This window comes from Mytilus edulis, chromosome 6, assembly GCF_963676685.1.
Source record: "Mytilus edulis chromosome 6, xbMytEdul2.2, whole genome shotgun sequence".
NCBI lineage: Eukaryota > Metazoa > Mollusca > Bivalvia > Mytilida > Mytilidae > Mytilus > Mytilus edulis.
The window spans coordinates 16,923,653-16,950,872 of NC_092349.1; the positions used below are offsets into that span (position 1 = coordinate 16,923,653).

A 27,220-nucleotide genomic window follows, 5' to 3' on the forward strand; every position below is an offset into this window, starting at 1 on the left:
GGGCGCTCCGTAAACATGAAAGACAGGAAGTGTATCCAAATTCCTTTAAGTCACTTTTGTATCTAACTGTTGACTAAATGTCTGCTTAATATTAGGCGGATTGAGAGATCAGTGGGCTATCGCGATAGCCCTGTGTCATTTGTCCTAAAACTTTGATAATTTTTAGCTGAAAAGTGACAATATAAGCCCTCAATAGATATCGAATATGACAATATTCTGGAAAATCCTTCTAATACAACCTTAATATATACAGAGTCTATGATTTTCTTCAATTTCATGGACATTGAAAGACCAGGGGTGGTCTCACGCTAATTTGAGCGGTCTCAGGTAGGTTTTCACTATATATATTGAATATCCAACTGGCACTTTGGGCGCTCCGTAAACATGAAAGACAGGAAGTGTACCCAAGTTTCTTTAAGTCACGTTTGTATCTACCTGTTGACTAAATGTCTGCTTAATATAAGTCAGATTGAGAGATCAGGGGACTATCGCCATAGCCCTGTGCTCTTTGTCCTAATATTTTGATAATTTTTAGCTGAAAAGTGACAATATAAGCCCTCCATAGATATCGAATATGACAATATTCCGGAAAATCCTTCTAATACAACCTTTGTATCTACAGAGTCTATGATTTTCTTCAATTTTATGGACATTGAAAGACCAGGGGGGTCTCACCCTCATTTAACGGTCTCAGGTAGGTTTTGATATTAGGCAGATTGAGAGATGAGGGGGCTATCGCCATAGCCCTGTGCCCTTTGTTCTAAAATTTTGATAATTTTTAGCTGAAAAGTGACAATATAAGCCCTCCATAGATATCGAATATGACAATATTCTGGGAAATCATTCTAATACAACCTTTGTATCTACAGAGTCTATGATTTTCTTCAATGTTATGGACATTGAAAGACCAGGGGGTCTCACCCTCATTTAACTGTCTCAGGTAGGTTTTCCCTATATATTTTGAATATCCAACTGGCACTTTGGGCGCTCCGTAAACATGAAAGACAGGAAGTGTACCCAAATTCATTTAAGTCACGTTTGTATCTACCTGTTGACTAAATGTCTGCTTGATATAAGGCAGATTGAGAGATCAGGGGCTAACGCCATAGCCCTGTGCCCTTTGTTCTAAAATTTTGATATTTTTTAGCTGAAAAGTGACATATAAGCCCTCCATAGATATCGAATATGACAATATTCTGGGAAATCCTTCTAATACAACCTTTTAATTATATCTACAGAGTCTATGATTTTCTTCAATTTCATGGACATTGAAAGACCAGGGGGTCTCACCCTCATTTAAGCGGTCTCAGGTAGGTTTTCACTATATATTTTGAATATCCAACTGGTACTTTGGGCACTCCGTAAAAATGAAACACAGGAAGTGTACCCAAATTCCTTTTAGTCACGTTTGTATCTACCTGTTGACTAAATGTATGCTTGATATTAGGCAGATTGAGAGATGAGGGGGCTATCGCCATAGCCCTGTGCCCTTTGTTCAAAAATTTTGATAATTTTTAGCTGAAAAGTGACAATATAAGCCCTCCATAGATATCGAATATGACAATGTTCTGGGAAATCCTTCGAATACAACCTTTGTATCTACAGAGTCTATGATTTTCTTCAATTTCTCGGACATTGAAAGACCAGGGTGGTCTCATCCTCATTTAAGCGGTCTCATGTAGGTTTTCACTATATATTTTGAATATCCAACTGGCACTTTGGGCGCTCCGTAAACATGAAAGACAGGAAGTGTACCCAAATTCCTTTAAGTCACGTTTGTATCTACCTGTTGACTAAACGCTGCTTAATATTAGGCAGATTGAGAGATCAGGGGGCTATCGCTATAGCCTTGTACTCTTTGTCCTAAAATTTTGATATTTTTTAGCTGAAAAGTGACAATATAAGCCCTCCATAGATATCGAATATGACAATATTCTTGGAAATCCTTCTAATACAACCTTTATATATACAGAGTCTATGATTTTCTTCAATTTTATTGACATTGAAAGACCATGGGTGTCTCACCCTCATTTAACGGTCTCAGGTAGGTTTTCACGATATATTTTGAATATCCAACTGACACTTTGGGCGCTCCGTAAACATGAAAGACAGGAAGTGTACCCAAATTCCTTTTAGTCACGTTTGTATCTACCTGTTGACTAACTGTCTGCTTGATATTATGCAGATTGAGAGATTAGGGGGCTATCGCCATAGCCCTGTGCCCTTTGTTCTAAAATTTTAATATTTTTTAGCTGAAAAGTGACAATATAAGACCTCCATAGATATTGAAAATGACAATATTCTTGGAAATCCTTCTAATACAACCTTTATATATACAGAGTCTATGATTTTCTTCAGTGTTATGGACATTGAAAGACCAGGGGGTCTCACCCTCATTTAACGGTCTCAGGTAGGTTTTCACTATATATTTTGAATATCCAACTGGCACTTTGAGCGCTCCGTAAACATGAAAGACAGGAAGTGTATCCAAATTCCTTTTAGTCACGTTTGCATCTACCTGTTGACTAAATATCTGCTTAATATTAGGCAGATTGAGAGATTAGGGGGCTATCGCCATAGCCCTGTGCCTTTTGTCCTAAAATTTTGATATTTTTTTGCTGAAAAGAGACAATATAAGCCCTCTATAGATATCGAATATGACAATATTCTGGGAAATCCTTCTAATACAACCTTTATATATACAGAGTCTATGATTTTATACAATTTTATTGACATTGAAAGACCAGGGGGGTCTCACCCTCATTTAACGGTCTCAGGTAGGTTTTCACTATATATTTTGAATATCCAACTGACACTTTGGGCGCTCCGTAAACATGAAAGACAGGAAGTGTACCCAAATTCCTTTTAGTCACGTTTGTATCTACCTGATTAACTGTCTGCTTAATATTAGGCAGATTGAGAGATTAGGGGGCTATCGCCATAGCCCTGTGCCCTTTGTTCTAAAATTTTAATATTTTTTAGCTGAAAAGTGACAATATAAGCCCTCCATAGAAATCGAAAATGACAATATTCTTGGAAATCCTTCTAATACAACCTTTATATATACAGAGTCTATGATTTTCTTCAATTTTATTGACATTGAAAGACCAGGGGGGTCTCACCCTCATTTAACGGTCTCAGGTAGGTTTTCACTATATATTTTGAATATCCAACTGACACTTTGGGCGCTCCGTAAACATGAAAGACAGGAAGTGTACCCAAATTCCTTTTAGTCACGTTTGTATCTACCTGTTGACTAACTGTCTGCTTGATATTATGCAGATTGAGAGATTAGGGGGCTATCGCCATAGCCCTGTGCCCTTTGTTCTAAAATTTTAATATTTTTTAGCTGAAAAGTGACAATATAAGCCCTCCATAGATATTGAAAATGACAATATTCTTGGAAATCCTTCTAATACAACCTTTATATATACAGAGTCTATGATTTTCTTCAGTTTTATGGACATTGAAAGACCAGGGGGTCTCACCCTCATTTAACGGTCTCAGGTAGGTTTTCACTATATATTTTGAATATCCAACTGGCACTTTGGGCGCTCCGTAAACATGAAAGACAGGAAATGTACCCAAATTCCTTTTAGTCACGTTTGCATCTACCTGTTGACTAAATATCTGCTTAATATTAGGCAGATTGAGAGATTAGGGGGCTATCGCCATAGCCCTGTGCCTTTTGTCCTAAAATTTTGATATTTTTTTGCTGAAAAGAGACAATATAAGCCCTCTATAGATATCGAATATGACAATATTCTGGGAAATCCTTCTAATACAACCTTTATATATACAGAGTCTATGATTTTATACAATTTTATTGACATTGAAAGACCAGGGGGGTCTCACCCTCATTTAACGGTCTCAGGTAGGTTTTCACTATATATTTTGAATATCCAACTGACACTTTGGGCGCTCCGTAAACATGAAAGACAGGAAGTGTACCCAAATTCCTTTTAGTCACGTTTGTATCGACATGATTAACTGTCTGCTTGATATTAGGCAGATTGAGAGATTAGGGGGCTATCGCCATAGCCCTGTGCCCTTTGTTCTAAAATTTTAATATTTTTTAGCTGAAAAGTGACAATATAAGCCCTCCATAGATATTGAAAATGACAATATTCTTGGAAATCCTTCTAATACAACCTTTATATATACAGAGTCTATGATTTTCTTCAGTGTTATGGACATTGAAAGACCAGGGGGTCTCACCCTCATTTAACGGTCTCAGGTAGGTTTTTACTATATATTTTGAATATGCAACTGGCACTTTGGGCGCTCCGTAAACATGAAAGACAGGAAATGTACCCAAATTCCTTTTAGTCACGTTTGCATCTACCTGTTGACTAAATATCTGCTTAATATTAGGCAGATTGAGAGATTAGGGGGCTATCGCCATAGCCCTGTGCCTTTTGTCCTAAAATTTTGATATTTTTTTGCTGAAAAGAGACAATATAAGCCCTCTATAGATATCGAATATGACAATATTCTGGGAAATCCTTCTAATACAACCTTTATATATACAGAGTCTATGATTTTATACAATTTTATTGACATTGAAAGACCAGGGGGGTCTCACCCTCATTTAACGGTCTCAGGTAGGTTTTCACTATATATTTTGAATATCCAACTGACACTTTGGGCGCTCCGTAAACATGAAAGACAGGAAGTGTACCCAAATTCCTTTTAGTCACGTTTGTATCTACCTGATTAACTGTCTGCTTGATATTAGGCAGATTGAGAGGTTAGGGGGCTATCGCCATAGCCCTGTGCCCTTTGTTCTAAAATTTTAATATTTTTTAGCTGAAAAGTGACAATATAAGCCCTCCATAGAAATCGAAAATGACAATATTCTTGGAAATCCTTCTAATACAACCTTTATATATACAGAGTCTATGATTTTTTTCAGTGTTAAGGACATTGAAAGACCAGGGGGTCTCACCCTCATTTAACGGTCTCAGGTAGGTTTTCACTATATATTTTGAATATCCAACTGGCACTTTGGGCGCTCCGTAAACATGAACGACAGAAATTGTACCCAAATTCCTTTTAGTCACGTTTGTATCTACCTGTTGACTAAATGTCTGCTTAATATTAGGCAGATTGAGAGATCAGGGGCTATCGCCATAGCCCTGTGCCCTTTGTCCTAAAATTTTGATAATTTTTTGCTGAAAAGAGACAATATAAGCCCTCCATAGATATCGAATATGACAATATTCTGGGAAATCCTTCTAATACAACCTTTATATATACAGAGTCTATGATTTTATACAATTTTATGGACATTGAAAGACCAGGGGGGTCTCACCCTCATTTAAGCGGTCTCAGGTAGGTTTTCACTATATATTTTTCTTTTTTGGGCTTTCCATAAATATTTCTATTTATATTTCTTAATGATTTCTAGAGTAAGCGGATTTTCTTTTTGTTTTAAGAAATATCATGTTTAAAAGTAAATCTTTGATTTTTTTTATTGACAACAATCTATATTATATAAAGACAAATATGCAACTTATAAAAGGGTATATTCTCGGACAACGAGAACTTACAACAGCTTGAAGAGGTCATTTTACGATTTCCTACGTATCTTATTAGTCCTCTTAACTATGAAAATCATGTTTTTAATGTTATCAAGTATTTCTTTTTATATGATTTTAAACAAAATTTTGAATATCCAACCGACTGCTAGCAGCCGGTTGGATATTGAATATCGAATATCGAATAACGAACCGGCTGCTAACTTCACATACATAACTTGACGTTATGTAATGAAAATGACTACGTCAAGATTTTTTTTTTTTTTTTTGCCAAAATGTTGAGTTAATTTGCATCGCTTCTACAGAAAAAAACGTATTCGGTGACCATATTTTTTTTTTAACTTCATCTAATTTCTAAAACAAAGAGGAAGAACATATTATTTTTTTTTAAATTCTATGGAGTGGTTCACGTGATTTATTCAGGAAACCGAAAATTGTTGCAGAAAAATATTGAGTTTCCTCTTTATATTCAAAGTAATTAAATACCCTATCGGACCGTTTTGAAAATGGTTTTTTCTCGAAAACAAAGTCGGTGACAAATACTTTTTTTTCCATTTTCTGTTGTATATTTCCAATATCTAACTGAGTTTAAAATTTAAAAAAAATCTATATACTGGTCATGTATTGGTCCTTTAGATCTACATTAAACTATCTTGGATTTGTACAGAAGCTTGTTTGTGATTAAAAGCTAGTATTTAGAAGGAAATTTTGTTACAATTTGTTCCATTTTTTTTTTTGTTAGTATTTTACTGAATGGACTTAGTTTTTCTTCCAGTTAACATTATATAAAGCCTGCAGCTTGAGTTTTTAAAACATTTATTAGATTCATAAACTGTCCTGCATTTTTACCAATTTTTGACAGAAGATTCTTACGATCAAAAGATAGTATAGAGAGAAATATTTCTATTAATTTGTTTCCTCATATTTGGTTCCGCGGACATATTCGCCCATTCGATGACCACTGAAGTTGATACACGGCTGGAAACTAAGCTTAATCATACGTTTTTTGATTGAGTTAAGTCTGCCAATTGATATGTTATCGTATGTTTTTCTATGTTGTGATGTTATGCTATTATTTCAGAAAAAGGGAGAAGGTTTGGATCCATTAAAACGTTTAATCCCGCTGCAAATGTTTGCACCTGTCCTAAGTCAGGAATCTGATGTACCGAAGTTGTCGTTTGTTTATGTAATATATACGTGTTTCTCGTTTCTCTTTTTGTTTCTATAGATAAGACCGTTGGTTTTCCCGTTTGAATGGTTTTACACTAGTAATTTTGGGGCCCTTTATAGCTTGTTGTTCAGTGTGAGCCAAGGCTCCGTGTTGAAGACCGTACTTTAACCTATAATGGTTTACTTTTTAAATTGTTATTTGGATGGAGAGTTGTCTCATTGGCACTCACACCACATCTTCCTATATCTATTATATTCATAAATACTTTAAATATCAGCACAACAATATTAAATCTGCAAAAACAAATTCTTACTTATTTCATATCAGTTGATATCAAACCAGCCATAACGCGTCTTATACGTGTAGTGGACCATATAAAAAAAATCAACTGTAAATAAAACACCTAAGATATAAATTTATGACTCAGAAATGTTTTACTGCGATGAAATGTAGGATGAATTCCCTGTAACTTTCAAGTTCAAGGGAATATAATTTGGTGGTAGTGCATTTATACAAACTATCTTGTGCTGAACTGTTTTTTACACTTGCATTTCTTTTCTCATTATAGGTTGATGACTTTTGGCGATCATGGTATCAAATGAGGAAGAGAACTTTCTTCGTATTGTTTATTTAAACTACAGAGTAGCCACTGGAGCACTCACAAGATTCTTTGATAAACTACATCCAAATTTGTCAGCCGATTTACATAAACCGGGAATCCAGGCCAGTCTGAAACTGCTTTATAAACCACCTCCAAGGAAAAAACGAGTTCTCTATCAAGGACAATGGGATATTCTGTATCCTCCACCAGGTAAACGTTTTTTTTTAAACTTGTTATCTGTATAATCAAAATAGCCTTTTTCCCATGAAGGGAAATCCTCTGCTAATTTTAGTTCTCTATCAAGCAAATGGCATAGCATTTATTTCTAATGAGTATAGCCACTTGTGGAAAATATTCATGAATATTCGGTATCCTCAAGTGGGTATGCCCCTGAGGTAGACAAGTCTCCATGCAGAAAAAAATATTTTAAATCCTGCCACGAATGAGGTATTTATGAAAATCAGTCCCCTACCAAATACAACTGATTATAGTATATCAACCATTAGATAAAATGATGTGATCAAATCAGTTTCCTGTCAAGAACATAAGAGTAAAATATTTAACCCATAAGGTTAGATACATCATAAAAAAAAAGAAGTTCGTCATCCAAGACCAAGGAATATTGTTTCAATAATATTATTTACGAAACAGTCTTAGTAACTGTATTCATAATATCCATGAGATAAGATATAGATATAGGAAGATGTGGTGTGAGTGCCAATGAGACAACTCTCCATCCAAACAACAATTCAAAAATTAAACCATTATAGGTTAAAGTACGGCATTCAACACGGAGCCTTGGCTCACACCGAACAACAAGCTATAAAGGGCCCCAAAATAACTAGTGTAAAACCATTCAAACGGGAAAACCAACGGTCTAATCTATATAAACAAAACGAGAAACGAGAAACACGTATATATTACATAAACAAACGACAACTACTGTACATCAGATTCCTGACTTAGGACAGGTGCAAACATTTGCAGCGGGATTAAACGTTTTAATGGGCCCAAACCTTCTCCCTTTTTCTGAAATAATAGCATAACATCACAACATATAAAAACATACGATAAAAGTTATTTATATCTGAACCATGTTTGTCACTGCTCTTTAAATATGTGTGTACTGTTTATAATTTCGGTAATGTAACGCAGGGGATTCGTTCAATATGTGTCCATATTTTATAATCTTTAATTCTATTTGAAAAGTATTAACATAAAGCTGTTCGCTAAAACAAATGTAATCTTATAGTGTAAGAAAGATAACAATTTAAAAAAAAAGGTTAACCATTATAGGTCAATGTACGGCCTCCAACACGGATCTTTAGCTCACACCGAACAACAAGCTATAAAGGGCACCAAAATTACTAGTGTAAACCATTCAAACGGGAAAACCAACGGTCTAATCTTTATAAAAGAACGAGAAACGAGAAACACGTATAAATTACATAAACAAACGACAACTACTGTACATCAGATTCCTGACTTAGGACAGGTGGAAACATTTACAGCTGGATTAAACGTTTTAATGGTACCAAGCCTTCTCTCTTTTTCTAAAACAATAGCATAACATCACAACATAGAAAAACACACGATACGATATCAATTGGCAGGCTTAACTCAATCAAAAAACGTAAATTAATACACTATGAACGAATAAAATTTGATCTGCGATATCTGAATGTAAATGCACAGTTAATAAAATATTAGGGACACACTAGTACAAACAAAGCCATGGCAAGACACCACTGCGAAATATTTAACCCTTCGAAAATTATTACTTTTGAAAAAAGAAACGGTTTTAATAATACAGGAAAATCTTGAAGTTTATAAAAATGTAGTAAGTGAAAATTAAAAGATATTCCAAATAATCAAAGCTTGTTTATAGACAAGTTCCATATTAATATTTAATAACAAAAAAGAATTATATACAGTATTGTGACAAAATGCAGTTTAGGCATAAGACAATATTTGTAATTTATCGTTGAATTGTAATCCATAATTAATTACCCATTTGAACAATACGTTAACGAAAACTACATATCAAATCATCCTTTTATCCTCGGTTGTTATGAGATGCGTTAATTGTTGTTAGGGTGCTCTCTTCGAGGTCCGCGCTCATGGTATATAAAGACACCGATACATGGTGCAAGTTCGCTCATTTGTTATTTGGCCGTTGATGGTTAAACACGGAAGAAAATACCAGCAAATAAAGAAGTTAGAATTGAGAAGTTTGTAAACCTAGTTTGAGTTGAAAGCTTGTGGTTTTGAAGCAAGTGGTTTTTGAAGTCTTTACGACTGTTGCAAGCTACCGGGTTGTTCCGATACTGTAATTTCCCTCGGGAATGGTTGCAGTCCCTCGAACAGGTGGTTTGTAAAAGTCTGGTGACTTTGGTGCTTCGGAGATAGACTAGGTATTACAATTATTAGAAGCTACCGGGTTGTTCCGACACTGTAATTTCCCTCGGGAATGGTCGCAGTCCCTCAAACAGATAGCTTGTAATAATCTGGTGACTCAGTGCTCCGGAGACTGCTATAGGTGCTTCAAAACTAGTTGTCTCAGGAACTAGGTGCTTCAGAGACTAGTCATTTCAGGACTAGGTGTTTTAGAGACTGGGTGTCTCAGAACTAGGTGTTTCGGAACCTATGATTTTTGAAGCTTGCTCTTACGTTTAATATAATTGTTTGTCAAATCAGTTGGGACCTCGGAGTCAGTGAAAGGATCAAAGATAAATTGAGATTCTAGTTTTCAGGCTACTTTTTGATATAAAGTTATTTGTGTGAATATTATTATTTCTTTATTAAGTTTCAAAGTTTAAGAACTGGTCTTGTAGTTTTTAAGGAAAGCCTCCAAGTTATTTTTAGGTTTTCGAGTTAATCAAAAGATTGATATTGGAGTATCTCAGATTCTGTGAAAACGGATACGAACATATAGTTCATAAGCCAAACACGTTACAGTATTAACAGGTCGAGTTAACAAGAACATACGATTTGAGAGTACCCACAGATACTGACAGCTATAAGATCTGTTTTTAAATCGATCTTGTCAAGTATGAACTTAGATGAAACTAAAATAATTAAGAATTTAAAATTGATACTATTAGTTGGAAGAACATTATACTAGTAGTAGGATGGCCAGTATCGAAAAAGGCATCTAGTTAACTAATTAAAGCTATTTTTATGTGCAAACTGTTGGAAAATAATAATATATTCCCTTCAATAATGTTGTCGTAAGCTCCCGTGGTAACGTTTTTCGAAATTGGATAATTTCTTATGGTACACAAAATACAGCACCATACAGGTAATTTTCAACACGAAAAATTAATTTATTACTATCTGTGTTATTTTTAATGATACTTTAATTGCAATACTCATAGAAGAAGACCCTATATCAATACTGAACTAATAACAATGAGATAAAGAACAACGATCAAGAGCTGTTGACGTATTTTTAAACTATGTTGAAGTCCTTCCTTTAATCACAAAGTGATTAAAATTAATCTAGAGTTGTCTCTCTTTATCTGTTGTTTTACAGTTATTCACAAATATCAAAATAAACATGATACAGACTTTCTGTATACTATACTCATTTGTGTAGAGGTTCCATCCTCTGTTTTTCATATATTACTTTTACAACTATTACAAAAACAATCCATTGAATTAAACATACATTTTATTACACCAACTTGTATTTACATTTTCATGACTAGAATATACATTTTTGACTTTGTGGCATTACTTTGGCTACAGAGTATTCTATAATATTTTGTTGAGGCGCCAGGGTGACTACCGATTACCCATCTGTAGACCTCACCGTTACCACTAACCACATTTTCCAAACCTGCAATTGTAGAACTTGACAGGCCCAGAGCAGGGGCCGAGTGAAATAATCCCCAATCACTACCAGTCTCCCTGGACCTCCCCCCATTCCAAATTGACTCTGCGCCTAAGGATAGTAGAAGAAAATTTATTTCTTTAAAATGTCTTGTTTTTTTTCCAATTGTTAATTACTTAAAACTAGAATTAGTTCTGGATGCTTAAATCACAATAGTCCATATGTTAATAACGTGCTTAATGACGGAAATGTCCAAATGATAGCAACGCAAGTTTATTTCTAATAATCCTGTCTAGGTCCAATACTATGAAGGTCCGGCTTGAATACTGGTAACCATAATATTGCGATCAAATACAGCAAACTAGTGCCTGAAAATATAAAACAAAAACAGCAGCAACTATTCTCATAGGGAGGGTGGGCGGGTTTTGGAGAGTTTAACTAATTTTCGTAACACCTGCTTTCGTCGACAGCAAATTAACAAGTGCCTGATACGGGAATTCCAAAATTATGATTCATGCTGCGAGCGCCGTAGTGGCCAAGCCAAATATGGCATTGAGCTACAGGCTGCAACACCCACGCACCCTCACGAATATTTGATTGAATTAAACCAGATTATTGAAAATATAAAATTTTTATAATCTCAATTAATTGCAATACTCATAGAAGAAGACCCTTTATCAATACTGAACTAATAACAATGAGATGAAGAACAACGATCAAGAGCTGTTGACGTATTTTTAAACTATGTTGAAGTCCTTCTTTTAATCACAAAGTGATTAAAATTAATCTAGAGTTGTCTCTCTTTATCTGTTGTTTTACAGTAATTCACAAATACCAAAATTAAAATGATACAGACTTTTTGTATACTATACTCATTTGTGTAGAGGTTCCATCCTCTGTTTTTCATATATTACTTTTACAACTAATACAAAACCAATCCATTGTATTAAACATACATTTTATTACACCAACTTGTATTTACATGTTCATGACTAGAATATACATTTTTGACTTTGTGGCATTACTTTGGCTACAGAGTATTCTATAATATTTTGTTGAGGCGCCAGGGTGACTACCGATTACCTAACACAATGGCTATCAGCTGACCTATGTTGACATAGTGTCATAAAACCCCTGGTAGTTAAACACGGTTACACCACCATCTACCATGGGGAGTGACCGGGGAAAACACTCGTATTACCAATGCTCCAGTTATAAGTGGCCCACCTGTTGGCAGGTGTAGGCCTCCCCTTTATAAGATGAGGTGGAGGAGGTCCAGCGTTACCCATCTGTAGACCCCACCGTTACCACTAACCACATTTTCCAAACCTGCAAATTGTAGAACTTGTCAGGCCCAGAGCAAGGGCCGAGTGAAAAAATCCCCCAATCACTACCAGTCTCCCTGGACCGCCACACGAGAGCCCCAGTCAGCTACCAAATCTGACTGGGGTTCTCACCTCCACAAAATTTTCATTATTGATTTATTGGAAAAGTTGAATTTGTTGTGCGTAGGAAAGACTCAACACCCCCTTGTATATTATTTAAGAAAACCTGATTTCCAGTTTGTGACAAATGAGTTCCATCTGTTCTGTATAAAGACACTTCACTTGCCCTAATGTTCTCATGTAATATAGCTTTCCCCCTGTTTTCTATTACAAAGTTTTTGACCACTGAATTCACTCTTTTTCTCTTCTGTTCGATTATTGCTCCCGCATTCAAGGGAGCAAAATGCCAGTATCTGCGCTGTAGCATCGAAGACCATATTATAATAACTTTTTTGAATAAAGCCTTGTAACGTAGGATAGAACATTTTACATTTTCCATCAAACCCTTCCCTGTCAATTCTAAGTCTGTCAAATCATTAGCTCCACAGTGAATAATAATAAAATGAGGAGAAGGTAAACAATTTCTTTTTGCGTCCAGTAGGGAGTCCAAATCTTTAAACTGTAAACCAGGTTGCCCAATCCAGTATGTTGTTACAACTTTTGATCCCAGTCCCAGGTTGTTTCTACCATATTTCTTCGCCTCTACGTTGGTCCAATGAACAAGGGAACTTCCAACAATCCATAAAATTTTGGGACCTGTGAAAACCTGTAGCTTGTTAGCCTTTTGAAACTAGAAAAATTGTAACCTTATAAAGCGAGAATAAGCATGCGATTTCCATCTGCCTAATCTCATAATTACCTCCTCTGAGACCTCCTGCCTGGCTAGTTCCGTGGCTCCCCCAATTCTAAAACTATGTGACCTAAAATGACCTTTACTAATATGAAGAAACTGTAAAGCTTTTTCCAGTTTACTACTGAATTGGTATCTAGTTAAAGGCATACCAGTATAATGGATAAACAAATCTGAATTGTTACAGGTAGGTCGTACCTTTAAATATTCGTTAATGAGTCGTATCGGACAGTAGTTTTTTCCGTTCTCAGGTATCAACAAAGTAACAGACTTTCCCTTTTGGTCAGTTTTTGACCACCTTATTCTTAGCTCCAGGACTTTTCTCCTAACTAAAATATCTGAAATTGTTAAGTTGGAGCCATTTCTAACAGACTTGGATTTTGAAGTAGTGATTTCCCCTACTCTTAGCAAACCAAAGAAGGCAACAGAAAAAACTGCTGAAAATAAAGCAGCTTCATATTTATTCTTACATACTTTATCTAAACAACCTATCATATCTGATAACAATTGCACTGTAATTGGTGCTCTAATGTCATTACGTTTTCCCCCATGAATTCTTTTTATTCCTTCTAATGCCTTTCCAATTATAAAGAATTTTGTAGTATCCTGTATCCCTTGAATTTTATGATGGTATGAAACTCCTGATATATAAGATGATATGGTTCCCCCCCGAAAGACCCTGTACTGACAAAAAAGCTATAAAATTTAACAAATCATTGACTGGCACCGGCCAATCCTGTTTCAATTTATAAGATGATCTAAAGGTACAAAGTTTTGTGACAGAGTCAAATTGTATGATTTTTGTGTATTTTTGGACACACCTTGGTTGACAATATAGTCAGCCACCTGACTTAAATGTTCCAGATCTGTGTTGGAATTTTGGTTGGCCACTGGTCTGCTTCTGGAGCTAGGCTTCTGAACTCCCCCCACTGAGAACGAGAAAGACAATCAGCAATTTGGTTTTGTTTTGAAGGGATATAAATTGCCTTAACTAATGTATTATTTTTTGAATTCATTAAAACCATCTGTCTTACTAAAGTCATAACTCTACTTGATTTGCTAGTTTTCATATTAATGATTTGAACAACAGCCTGATTATCAACATGAAAAATAACTTTTTTGTTAACAAAATGGGATTCCCAGGACATAAGAGCAGCTACAACTGGAAACAACTCTAACAATGTCATATCTCTGGTGATTCTAGCCTCAACCCAATGTTTTGGCCACATGCCTTGGGCCCACTGACCTGCAAAATAGATCCCGTAACCGCCTTTGGACCCCCCTGCACTATCAGTGAACAACTCTAATTTTTCATTTGAAACCTATAGATTGTCTGTTATTACAGTGACACCATTGTATTGTTTTAAAAAATCTAACCAAACTTCTAAATCTGCTTTCATCTGCTTGTTTACTCGAATTTTGTAATACGATTTTCTAACCCCGATTGTTGAATTTATGAGTCTGCGACAGAAGGTGCGGCCTGGAGCAACTACCTTACAAGCAAAATTCAGAAGCCCAAGAAGGGATTGCATATCTTTAAGAGTTATTTTAGAACTGTTCAAGGTATTTCTGATTTTTTGGGAGTTTGACAAGTTTTTCATTTGGAAGTCGCATTATTAAATTCTGTGTATCAAATTCTATACCCAAAAACATAAGTAATGTAGTCGGCAAAGTGGTCTTGTCACTGGCCAGAGGAATACCTATTTTGTTGCATACCTCTTGGAATAACTTAAAAGTATTACCAACTTTTGATGTTTGGCTCGACTCGACAAAAAGAAAATCATCTAAATAATGGAGGATATCATCATTTCTGCTTTTAAGCTGTATTATCCCATGCAAAGCTCTTGCAAATTTCTCCCACAGGGCACAACTTACTGAGGCCCCCATAGGGAGCATTTTATTAAGATAATATTCACCCTGAACAAGTCAAAATCGTGCGGGGCAATTGGCAACAAACGAAGAGCCGCTTTTACGTCGCACTGACTTAATCGGGCAAATGTTTTGTGTCTATTAATCAAACATGTTGTTTCGTCCACTGATCTGTACTGCACTGAACAATGATCTTTATCAATAAAATCGTTTATTGAATTCTTCTCAGGATAGGATAAATGTTGAATAAGTCTGAAAGTCCCATCCTTTTTTGGCACTAGCCCCATTGGTGATACCTGAAGTGTGGGAAAAGGTGGGTATCTGAAAGGACCCGCAATGCGACCAAGTTTTACTTCCTTCATTAATTTTTCTTTAAAAATTTTGGGTAGCTGTAATGCACTTTTTAAATTGGAACTCTCCCTTGGTTCCCTAGAGCCAAAATATTTTAAAGAAAAACCGTATTTGAAACCAGATATAATTTCATGTGCTACATTGTGAAGTGGGTAGAATTCTAAATAATTTTCCAAGACTGATACTTTTATAGGAGTACTTCCTAACGAATAAAAATTAATACTTTTTGTTACTTCTTCCTAGGGCCCGGTTATTACATTGGGCCTTTCTGTGTTTGCCACTGCATATTTCACATATGTGTTTAAACCTACAACGAGGGAAGTAGGGACATTCAGTACCATTATTATAGTATTTACATGACATATTTACACTTCCGCTAGTTACCTGTGATTGTTGACGTGGTCAACTGCTTGAAAGCGTAGCTTCATTTGAGTTATAATTACCACGATTTTGTGTATTTTTCCTATAACCCTGTCATTGCACTGACACATTGTTATGTACTGTGGGAGATGTGATGTGTAATAGCCAATATTCGCCGAGTATATTTCCCCAAGATAAATTTGGATCCTTTTCTATTTTTAGCCTAAATTGCTCGTCATAGGTGGCCCAGTTTTCTGACCTTGTTGCCGCTAATCTTATATCGCGCATATATTTTAACAATTCCTGTGCCCGTGTGCTGTATTTCTCAATGTAAACACTCATAAAAATCATGAATGCTGAAGTCCATTCATTTATTGACAAATAAACCCCCGACGATCTTTTTTCAATGCAAATTTTCCCCCTTTTTAATTTCAAATCGCCCTCGTCAACCTCTTCCATTTCTTTTTGCGTTCTCAAAAGAGAATGAAGCTCTATAAACTTTCCCTCCCAAATCTTTTCTTTAATTCTAAAAGACACGTGTTCCCCCACTGTTTCATGAACGCTAGATTCTTGTGGCGGAGTGAAATCAATGGAATTATTTGCAATTTCGTGCCTTAAAGAGGGAAATGCCCGTGCATCTTCCTCCGACTCATTACCTGATGAAATATCAGTAGTTTCCTCAGGTTCCTCATGTACTCCTGCCACCACACGTCCGACCTCTTTTGTTTTCTTGGCAGGTCTTCTCCGGCCAGCTCCGTCTTTCTTTTGGGCAATTTCTTCACTCTGCACTTTCTTTCCTCCTGTCCTGCTGCTCGTTCTTCTTTTCTTCCCCATGGCCCTTGATGGCGATCCTACGGCATTTCTCTTGTTAGGCATCTTCTTTTTGGATTTTTGGAGAGTTAAACTAATTTTCGTAACACCTGCTTTCGTCGACAGCAAATTAACAAGTGCCTGATACGGGATTTCCAAAATTCTATTCAAGCTGATCCGGGAATTCCAAAATTATGATTCATGCTGCGAGCGCCGTAGTGGCCAAGCCAAATATGGCATTGAGCTACAGGCTGCAACACCCATGCACCCTCACGAATATTTGATTGAATTAAACCAGATTATTGAAAATATAAAATTTTTATAATCTCAATTAGTTAGCGTTTAACTTCAAAATTATATATTAATCATATACCGAAAGCTGAAAACATCTATATAATTAAATGTATATCATGGTTTTAGTACAAAATGTAAGACTATTAATTTTTGTTTACCTGAAATTTACCACACTTTGAACGAAAGAAAATTTATGACGTGTTACTTTAACGGGGACTTTTACTCTAATTAAAGCAACAGGTATAAAAAAAAAAAGAAGATGTGGTATGATTGCCAATGAGACAACTATCCACAAAAGACCAACATGACACAGACATTAACAACTATAGGTCACCGTACGGCCTTCAACAATGAACAAAGCCCATACCGCATAGTCAGCTATAATAGGTCCTGATAAGACAATGTAAAACAATTCAAACGAGAAAACTAACGGCCTTATTTATTTTAAAAAAATGAAAAAAATAACGGCCTTATTTATTTGAAAAAAAGAAAAAACCTAACGGCCTTATTTATGTTAAGACATGGTTCATATGTGTGCCAAATGTCTTTCGTGTTATGTTTATCGATGTGAAACAAATAGCAATTTAGAACACACATTTAGTCAAAATGTCTGCCTTGATTCAAACACGCCTTATCGCATGCCATTAATCGTATTTTAGCTTACTCCATCAGTTCATTAATTCGGACAATTGTTATTCGCTTCATTTCTCTGACTTTTTCTTGTTGTATGGTCGATTTGTATGTTTTGAATAGTCCAGTAAGTTTGAAGATCGTTGTTTTGTTAAAGGAAATTTATTGTGTTGGATGCATTACTTTGATTGTTCTCTAGAATTGCTATTTTTGTTATAATTGTAATATAAAAATCAAATTCTTTGGTCACGTTTCAGACGCGGAATATAGAACATATTCATATTCCCCTTAAACGATGCCCATCAAGACCTAACGAGGAAGAATAAAATACAATGAGATAAGTTTGCTATATGTCAGGGTTCTTCTACTGAATGCAAAAAATAAAGCTTTATCGAGGCTATGGGGGCACGGAAAGAGCATGTATATTTTTGAATATTGTATGAAGTTTCCTACCAAGACCACAATCGTAATGATGATTACAAAATTATGTACCTCCATTCTTGCTATAAATCTTACACTAGCAGACACACCTGCATTTATTTTCTGTTCGTCTGTAAACGTGTTTCATGTCATATATAGAAGGTCGTCAAATACATGACTGGAAAAAAATTGCTTAAGCCGATGAGAACAAGCAGGCCTTAATCAGATTTCTTGGCGAATCGATTGTTCAAGATCATGGAAGTTACTATATATTATGACAAATGAGACAGTCATTCATTCAGCTGGTACTTCCATTGCCCCTAAATGTGCCCAGAAGGAGTATTCAGATTTGAAGAATTATTTTGTACGCACGATGAAAAGAATACTCGCATGACTTCACATGCTACCAATGTAGACAAAGAGTTCGGTGTGAAAGGAATCAAGGGTAGAACAGTCTCCGGGACAAGTTTGCAATTCCCCTGAGTGCAAAAGTTGTCACCTTAATTTTTGGAGTTAAGTGATAACTTGGTTGGTATTGGTTCCCTACCTGTTTCCAAAGTGTTCTTAAACACTGATTCTATTATAGATATAAATGAGCTTGTGATTAACAATTGTTGTTTTTCATACTTCCATACGATACCTCCATTTTAAAGTACTTTAAAACCCTTTTTGATCCCCTACACAAATTGGCGGTGACAGTGTTTTCTTTTTCTACATAACGTCATATAACGCTTATAAAATATGTGTCAGGGTCATGTTCATAGTATTGGAAAAGTGAAACACAAAAGAACGTTCTTCTTTATTGCGTTTGAAATTATAACTACATCTTAGAAAATGTCTTTATACTGGAAATTCATAAGACAAATTACTGATAGCTTATGGATGGATTGTCATAATAAATATGACGTCTTGAAAGGCTATTATAATTTTCAAAGGCGTCAAAGAAAAAAAAATAATAGTCTTTCAAGACGTGATAATTATTTGGACTAATGGATGGATAAAAACACAAACAATAGCAACAGAAAATGCATTGCAAAGCAAATTTCTGGAGGAATAAAAGATATGAGAAAAGGAAATCAGGTCAGTTTATTATATCTATATTTTCATAACTTAAAAAAGTGCTTATTTATTTATTCTTATGAAAATACGGATTTTTTGTGTTATTAAAATTTGCTGTTACAAATATTAGAAATTATTATAAATTTAGGAATGTATCTCCCTCATGCAAAGCTCTGATTCCTTTCACGAATTTGGCTATACTTTTTGGACCTTTTGGATTATAGCTCTTCATCTTTTATATATGCTTTGGATTTCAAATATTTTGGCCACGAGCATCACTGAAGAGACATGTATTGTCGAAATGCGCATCTGGTGCAACAAAATTGGTACCGTTGATTTTATTAATTATCTCTTTACTAAGTAAGCTACATTAACAAGTGCAAAATCTAGCTTAGTTATCAAGTCAAACAAGAAGTATTTAGAATTCATAGAGATGTGTTTTAACAAAATTGAATTTATTCATTTTGCAAATTGCAAATTCTTGTCAAATCTAATCATTATTAATCATTAAGTAAAATGCACAAAATTTGTCTCAACAGCTTTCATTTCATTTCTGATATTAATATCCAATTTTTCAGATAAAATATACAATACTTTGTTTATAAATATGTGAATGAGCTGAAGCCCCATTTTTCTCTCAAAAAGTTAACTTTCAACATAAATAAAATACACTGAGAAATTAGGCAATTGCTACTAGCTGTGCTTGCTATCTTAATAATTGAATTTTATGCTAATAATGGTTTTAAAATTCAAAATGATGTCACTTTCACTGAAAGTATTATTTTTGATAGAAATATCTGTAAACATTTTTGGTAAACTAATCCTTTTTCTTAAAAATCAGTATTGTAATGTTTAACTAAAAAAAACAAAGGCTTGAGTTTTAAAATGTTCTAAGGCTCTTTTACTTTGTAGAAACTTTGTCGTCTCACTCAGACTTGGTCCCACTTTAAAGAGTATAACATATGAATGATCAGTATAATTTATTATTTTCATTTTCAGAAAGATTATTCAAATTGTATAAAATATGCTTTATTGCATTAACCATTATTATGAGTGTTTTAAAATGAATTCTAAAAGATGTGATCCCATATTTTTTTTTTAATTGCAAAATTAATTTAATCAGCCAGAGCAAATTTATATAAGAATAGCTAAAAAATCATTTATAAAATATGTTCAAATTTCTATAGTTTTACTCATATTTTGTCTTTTTATTTTTACTTTTAAAACGTCTCTTCTATGTTCTGTTTGGTAAGGTAAACTTCTTTTTATTCTTTTTCCTGGGTTTTTACTTTTGACTTGTGATAAAAGGCAGATAACTCCTTGCAGAAATCGACAAACAAAAACAACACCGGTACGTGTTGAACATAACATGAAGTTTGCGTATCCAAAATTTAATTGGCTAGATATTCATATCGAGTGTTTGCCTTAATGATATGCTTTATTAAATTTAAATTAAGCCCATCATTTTTAGTTTCATCGAAAATATTTTGATTTTTCAATCAGGAGACTTGAAAATTTTCACACATACTTCAAGTTTGAAGATGAACTAAAGAGAACTATGATTCTAATGCAATTTGGATGTAACAATTTTTTTCATTGGCTAAAAGTTGCCGTCAAATCCACAGTTGACCAGGCGTAACTAAGGAGGGACCCGCCATTTTGAATTGATGAATCAACAAATGTTCGATTACTACTATTTAATCGAAAATAAAACAACACATGCCTCGAATTCGCCGTTTTAATGTAATTTTATCCGAATTTGAAACGTACATGTTACGTAATAACCTCCAGTTTGTAAGTTTTCATTTGTATGACGTCACGTTTAACCATGACGTCTTTGTGCCAAAATCGTTCATGAAGTTTCGCAGATTTTTTTTTATTTGACAAATTTAGACATTTTTTAAAAGTTTTATCGTATTTTTTCTTTTTGTAATGCATTAGAATCGGAATAACAGTACTGTAGTTGAAGAGTTGCCACCGTCAATTTTGATTTGACGGTCGCAAATCTCCGTTTACTGTCTCCGCTACGCGTCGCCAATAAAACTGCATTTGCGACCGTCAAATCTACAATTGACGGTGGCAACTCTTCAACTACAGTACTTTTATTCCTTAATTGATATGTAAGTTTTGACGAGTTAAAACTATGAATATTAAAGATTATTTTGATCAATAAATTTTTATAACAACAGTTGTATTTAGTGAGTAAAACCGAGGTTTGTCGCATCCGTAGTTTTACTGAATTTTCACGGTCACGTGACTCCATTGTTGCTGATAAAATTGGGGTCGGACCGTGACCTACTTTCCAACTGAGAATTTGTCTGACTAGACTAAAGACTTTATGAATGTGTACAAACCTGACGTCAAACTATGTACTATAGAAAAAAAATTATATCACATTACATCTATAAATAACTATATTCCAAAGTAAAATATATTACGATGTCAATGGAAGAAATTCCCTCGCAAATGTCATGACTTGGATAGACCAAAAAGAATTTTAGGTCCATCTATCATTCACATTCCGATCAATTTTACTCAGTTAAATAAAATATATATTTCAACTATATCTACATTGGTTTTGAATTTAGTTAAACTATCAGAAAAGGATTTATTTCTCGCAGACAAGTCTTAATACTGTACATAAACTCGACACTGGAGGTATAAAAAAAACCAAACAGAACGGTATATGGAATCGTCAAAACCGGGATTTTCTTATATTGATAAAGGTGAACTATTTAGATTTACACAGAAATCAGATTAGAAATAAAGCCATATGAAAGATGAAGACAATACGGAAGCGTATTAGGGACATAGAAAAAATAAAATTGTCAGTGAACTTCTTTTTTTTCAAAGTCGAAATTTTGACTTCTCAAATTCCGAAATTTTGACTTTAACTTGAAATTTTGACTTTTCAAATCCCGAAATTTTGACTTAAACTTGAAATTTTGACTTTCTAAAATCTTGAAATTTTGACTTTCTTAAATCTTGAAATTTTGTCTTTCTAAAATCTTGAAATTTCGACTTTTTGAAAAGTCGAAATTTTGACTTTTTCGAGACTCGAAATTTCGACTTACAAAAAGTCGAAATTTCCGCTTTAAACTCGAAATTTGGACTTATTTAAAACTCGAAATTTCAACTTATTTTAAACTCGAAATTTCGACTTTTTTATAACTCGAAATTTCGACTTTTTTAAAACTCGAAATTTCGACTTATTTGAAACTCGAAATTTCAACTTATTTTAAACTCAAAATTTCGACTTATCTAAAACCCGAAATTTCGACTTATTTAAAACTCGAAATTTCAACTTATTTTAAACTCAAAATTTCGACTTTTTGTAAACTCAAAATTTCGACTGTTGAAATCTCGAAATTTTGACTCTTTCTAAGTACTTTGAAAACTTTGATGTTAGTATTCAAACACAGTTACGACAATTTTAGAAGGATTAGACATAGACGCAAATTATTAAAGCGTCATCCACACATTTTGGCAATTTATCTTCAGAAATTGGTTTTGTTCTTAAACTAAGATATGGATTAGCATTTAATATTGTGAAGATGTCATTCGTAAAGAGCATGCATGTTGACATAATCCCCCCCCTATTCCATGTTTTAGTTTCCACGACACTGTCATAGGATCGTCAGATCTAAGGACATTTAGCATCACAGTCTCAAAGGCCTGTTTGGTATCCCAATAGCAAGTCACTGACTTTGCCTTGTTTAAAAAATGGTAAATCAAGTAGCCAAAAATGACATGCATATTTAGGACGACTAATGAGCTGCTCAGTTTTCTAGTTTTGGAAGTTTGCATTCTTATAACATAACTGTTAACCCTTGTCTTTATATATTAGACTGTTGAGTAAAAGTATCTCGTAATATAGGTGTGTCGGAATAGCGGGGTTGTCTTGATACACATATCAGAAGTCCAGACTAGAAATATGTATTTGAACGTGAAACATTTTTCATTTATTCTTCAGCAAGAACAAGATTTTCTATCTAAAATAACCTCTTTAAAATGGTTTAGTTTATTAAAATATGCTTATGAAGTTTAGGATGTATATGGCTCTCCGCCTTGCTGATATAAATGACTGTGAAGGTGGAAATCGCAAACGTACAAATACTGAGGAAAAGTCGAAATTTTAAGTTTTTTTTTTTTTTTTTTAAATGTAATTGAAATTAACATAACAAAAGACTAGATGTACGGATACTTTGAAACTGCTTAATAAATACAGGTAGCTTTTGTGAGAAATAAAAAAGATACAAAACATACTTTATTTAAAAAAAATATATATGGTGAGAAGCAAAGATATATAGATCGATAATGATTGCAGGTACATGTACATTTGTACAAGGACAGATAATATTTTTAAAGGTTGATGTTAATAATTTATAGTGTGTTTTTTTTTTTTCTCATTTGCTTTTCCCCCGACAAATGAGACTGTAACAATTGGGGACCCCTTAGTTGCTCCCCTGGGCAACTGAGGGTTGATGTAACAGGCGATTGTTAATAAAATATGTTTTATATTAAAAAAAAAGAAGAAAAGAACAAGATTTTCTATCTAAAATAACCTCTTTAAAATGGTTTATTAAAATATGCTTATGAAGTTTATGATGTATATGGCTCTCCGCCTTGCTGATATAAATGACTGTGAATGTGGAAATCGCAAACGTATAAATACTGAGGAAATGTCGAAATTTTAAGTTTAAAAAAAGTCAAAATTTTGAGTTTAAAAGAAGTCGAAATTTTGAGTTTAAAAGAAGTGGAAATTTCGAGTTTAGAAATAGTCGAAATTTCGAGTTTAGAAAAAGTCGAAATTTCGAGTTTTGAAAAAGTAGAAACTTCGAGTTTAGAACAAATCGAAATTTCCAGTTTAAAAAGAGGTTGAAATTTTGAGTTTAAAAGAAGTCAAAATTTTGAGTTTAAGATAGGTCGAAATTTTGAGTTTAGAAAAAAGTCGAAATTTCGAGTTTCAAAAAAGTCGAAATTTCAAAGATAAGAACAGTCAAAATTTCGAGCTTAAGTCGAAATTTCGAGATTTGAAATGTCAAAATTCCGACTTTGAAAAAACAGTTCACTGCCAATTTTCTTTGTTCTATGTCCTTAATACGCTTCCGTAAGACAAAAACAAAAATTGTATAACATCATTGTTATTAAATGTGCTTACATAAGAACCGTGAAGTTAGAATTGATAACGTGTAACCTGTCAACCCCTGAAAAAAATGATAATGTCTTCTTGACTACTTCCGGACGCGGTGGTCTGGATAAATAATATTTTGTTATATAGTATGTTAATAATTATTATAAACGTTTAACGTTTTTTTCTGCAGATTTTGAAATGAACATTATGTAAATGTTGTGATATGAAAGATTCTATTCCATTATTTTTTATTGTAGATATGTTTGTAAAACATGTATGCTCACGGTGGGTATGGTTGTCCTGCGAGAGAACGTACTGTGCTGGTGATTTGGTCCTGACGGGTGCTGGTGATCAATGAAAAAATGTAAACAAAGACGAAAATGATGATTTTTGACGTTTTCACTCATAAAAAATGGAAGAAAAAAGTTGAGATTTTTCAATTTCGTTTCTTATGGGTTCATATATAAACCATTAAAAAATTGACCCTCTAAACTGTTTCAGTAAGCGTAACACAAAAATACTCATTTTCAGAAAATCTCGAACTGAAAAAATAAAACAAAAATGCTCATTGAGTCCGCTTCCTATACCGCAATCCACACGACAAAACAATTTTGTGAAAAAAAAACATTGCAATTTATTAAAATTTAGCCTTTTCTCAATTTATTCATGTCCTGATACTGTGCTGGTGGGTCCTGTCATTGTGCTGGTGGGTCCTGATACGGTGCTGGTGATTTTGGATAAGAAGCTGGTCATATTTGAAACAAATGTTACAAAATCAATAAAGTTAGCCAGATAATTGTTGCCAACAGGATCTATAACTCCTATTTTAGGTCTTGTGCATCCATTTGGCTGTTTAATATGTGTTTTCAAATGATCTGAACTTGTATAACATAATAACATAAAAGGGCAACATCTTTCGTCCAATATCAGATAACAATATATAGTATCTAAAATAAGTTAAAAATTCCACAATACTATATAATTCATTTTATGTGTCGATTTGTTCGAAAAAAGTCGAAAAGAAGAAACTTTTTTTAATGTCATGATTATCTGTCGCTTTCTAGATCTATGCTTAGCATTCATTGCAGATGACATGGACTCCTCACCCTGATGACCCTGCTGCCTTTCATAACTTTATCCGTATACATATATTAATAGATAAACAAAACGCTGCAACACGTATTTTTGTATTTAAAATGATTCGTTGTAACGAGAATATTTGTGGTGAATGGAAACTGTGAGGGTCACAATCTTAAATTGCTTATAAATGTTGCTGGATCCAGTTTCGTTATCTGATCTGAATTTGCTAAAATGTGCAAGGTAGATAGACATTTTGATTTTTTTTTACTCGGTAATGAACCATTGTGTTGATCCCATGCTAAACATGACAAAAATCTCTGTACAAAGGTCTGTGAATTCTCTACAAAAATAGTGATTTTATTTTCACTAAGTTCTCTTTTTCTACTAAATACAATAATGAACCATAAATATATATAATAATGCTTTGCAAGAAGTTTCCCCTCGATATATGTACAAAATTATATCTCTATTATTCATTGTCTGTACTGTTTTGATACTATTGCAGTTTGCACATTTCGGAATTAACAGGCCACAGGAGGGGTCATAAACCGTACACGAAAAGATCAAATATTGATATAAGAACTTAATTTGCATCTTTGAACCCCCACTCCGGCTTGTTTTTTTATAAAAAAATATAAAAAAATGCAGAAAAAAAAATGAATGAAGTGAAATATCTTAGTAAGGAGTCATTACTACAGAGATGGTGTGTTTGACAGACAAAACTTAAAAGCTTAGTGATATTTCCAATATTAAAATAAAAGTGTATTTTAGTTGGGTATTTTTTCCATTTACTCATTTTCAATTATAATCAAGGCACATTTTATTTTTATTCATGAAAAATATTTAAATATAGAAAAGAAGGACACATTGTTCACTTCCTCACACGTAATTCATTATCAAAAATATTTATTTTGAAATGAAAAAGCTAAGAAATCTTAATTTTGTTAGTGTTCTCTAGGTTATCTCGTGACGTCTTCATTCTCTGACATATTCTAGCCTGCCCTTTCAAAAAATAGTGATTTTTTTAGTGTTCTATCGAACTTTCGAAAAGAAAAAAAAATACCTGATAACCTTTTAGACCAAAAAAATATGTTGGAAAAATCTAACAGCAAGTGATTCTTAACAGCTATAAGATACATTTTTCTTTTACAATACAACTTTTAAATCTTACGGGAAACTATTACAAGCTTTCACTGTAACCTCGCTCTAACTTATCCCCATCCCCCCACCCCCACCCCCCCCCCCCCCCCCACCCCAAAAAAAAAACCCAAACAAACAAACCCGCAATACTATTGTTATTCTTATAGTCAGCACTCAATTGTTCACAAACAAATGGGTTTTAAGCTGCTAAAGACATGATTCAAACGCCCAGAAAGTCCTTTGTTCTATATTTTTGCTCTCCATTTTTAGGTAAAACCTTTTACATTTTTATTTTATGGGTTATTGTTGAAGGTCGTACGATGACGTATGGTTGTTAACACATACTTCCTTTGGTTTCTTATGGAAATTTGTCCATTGACAACAAACATACCACATCATCTACTTTATATAAGTATTGTAAAAACTACAACGTATTTTGGTGATCTTGCAAAATGATCGTAATCCCGTAAATCGTAAACATATTTTCTTATCTTAAAAGGGGGCAAGAAGGGTTCCATTAACAGGCCAATAAATAAGATTACAGTTAATTAAAAAAAAAAAAAAAAAAAATAGGGGTATTTTTTCTCTCATAATAACAGTAAACAGATTCACAACAATGTCAATTTCAAGAAAGCAGACAACAGCTAATTAGTCAATAACAGTACAGCATCAATGATCTTGAATATATGCCACTTTTAACTAAAATATAAAAGCACAGAACCAGGACATAGGAGCACAGAACCAGGACCAT

General features: G+C 34.0%; 1 protein-coding gene across 1 annotated transcript in view; it reads left to right on the forward strand.

Moving 5' to 3' along the window:
* Positions 1-27,220, forward strand: part of LOC139528937 (serine/threonine-protein phosphatase 6 regulatory ankyrin repeat subunit B-like) — an 81,644-nt gene that overhangs the window by 17,278 nt on the left and 37,146 nt on the right. Inside the window, exon 2 of the mRNA XM_071325185.1 lies at positions 7,280-7,522. Within this exon, the coding sequence (XP_071181286.1) occupies positions 7,300-7,522 (223 nt within the window). The 5' untranslated portion in view covers positions 7,280-7,299. The remainder of the gene's footprint in view (positions 1-7,279; positions 7,523-27,220) is intronic.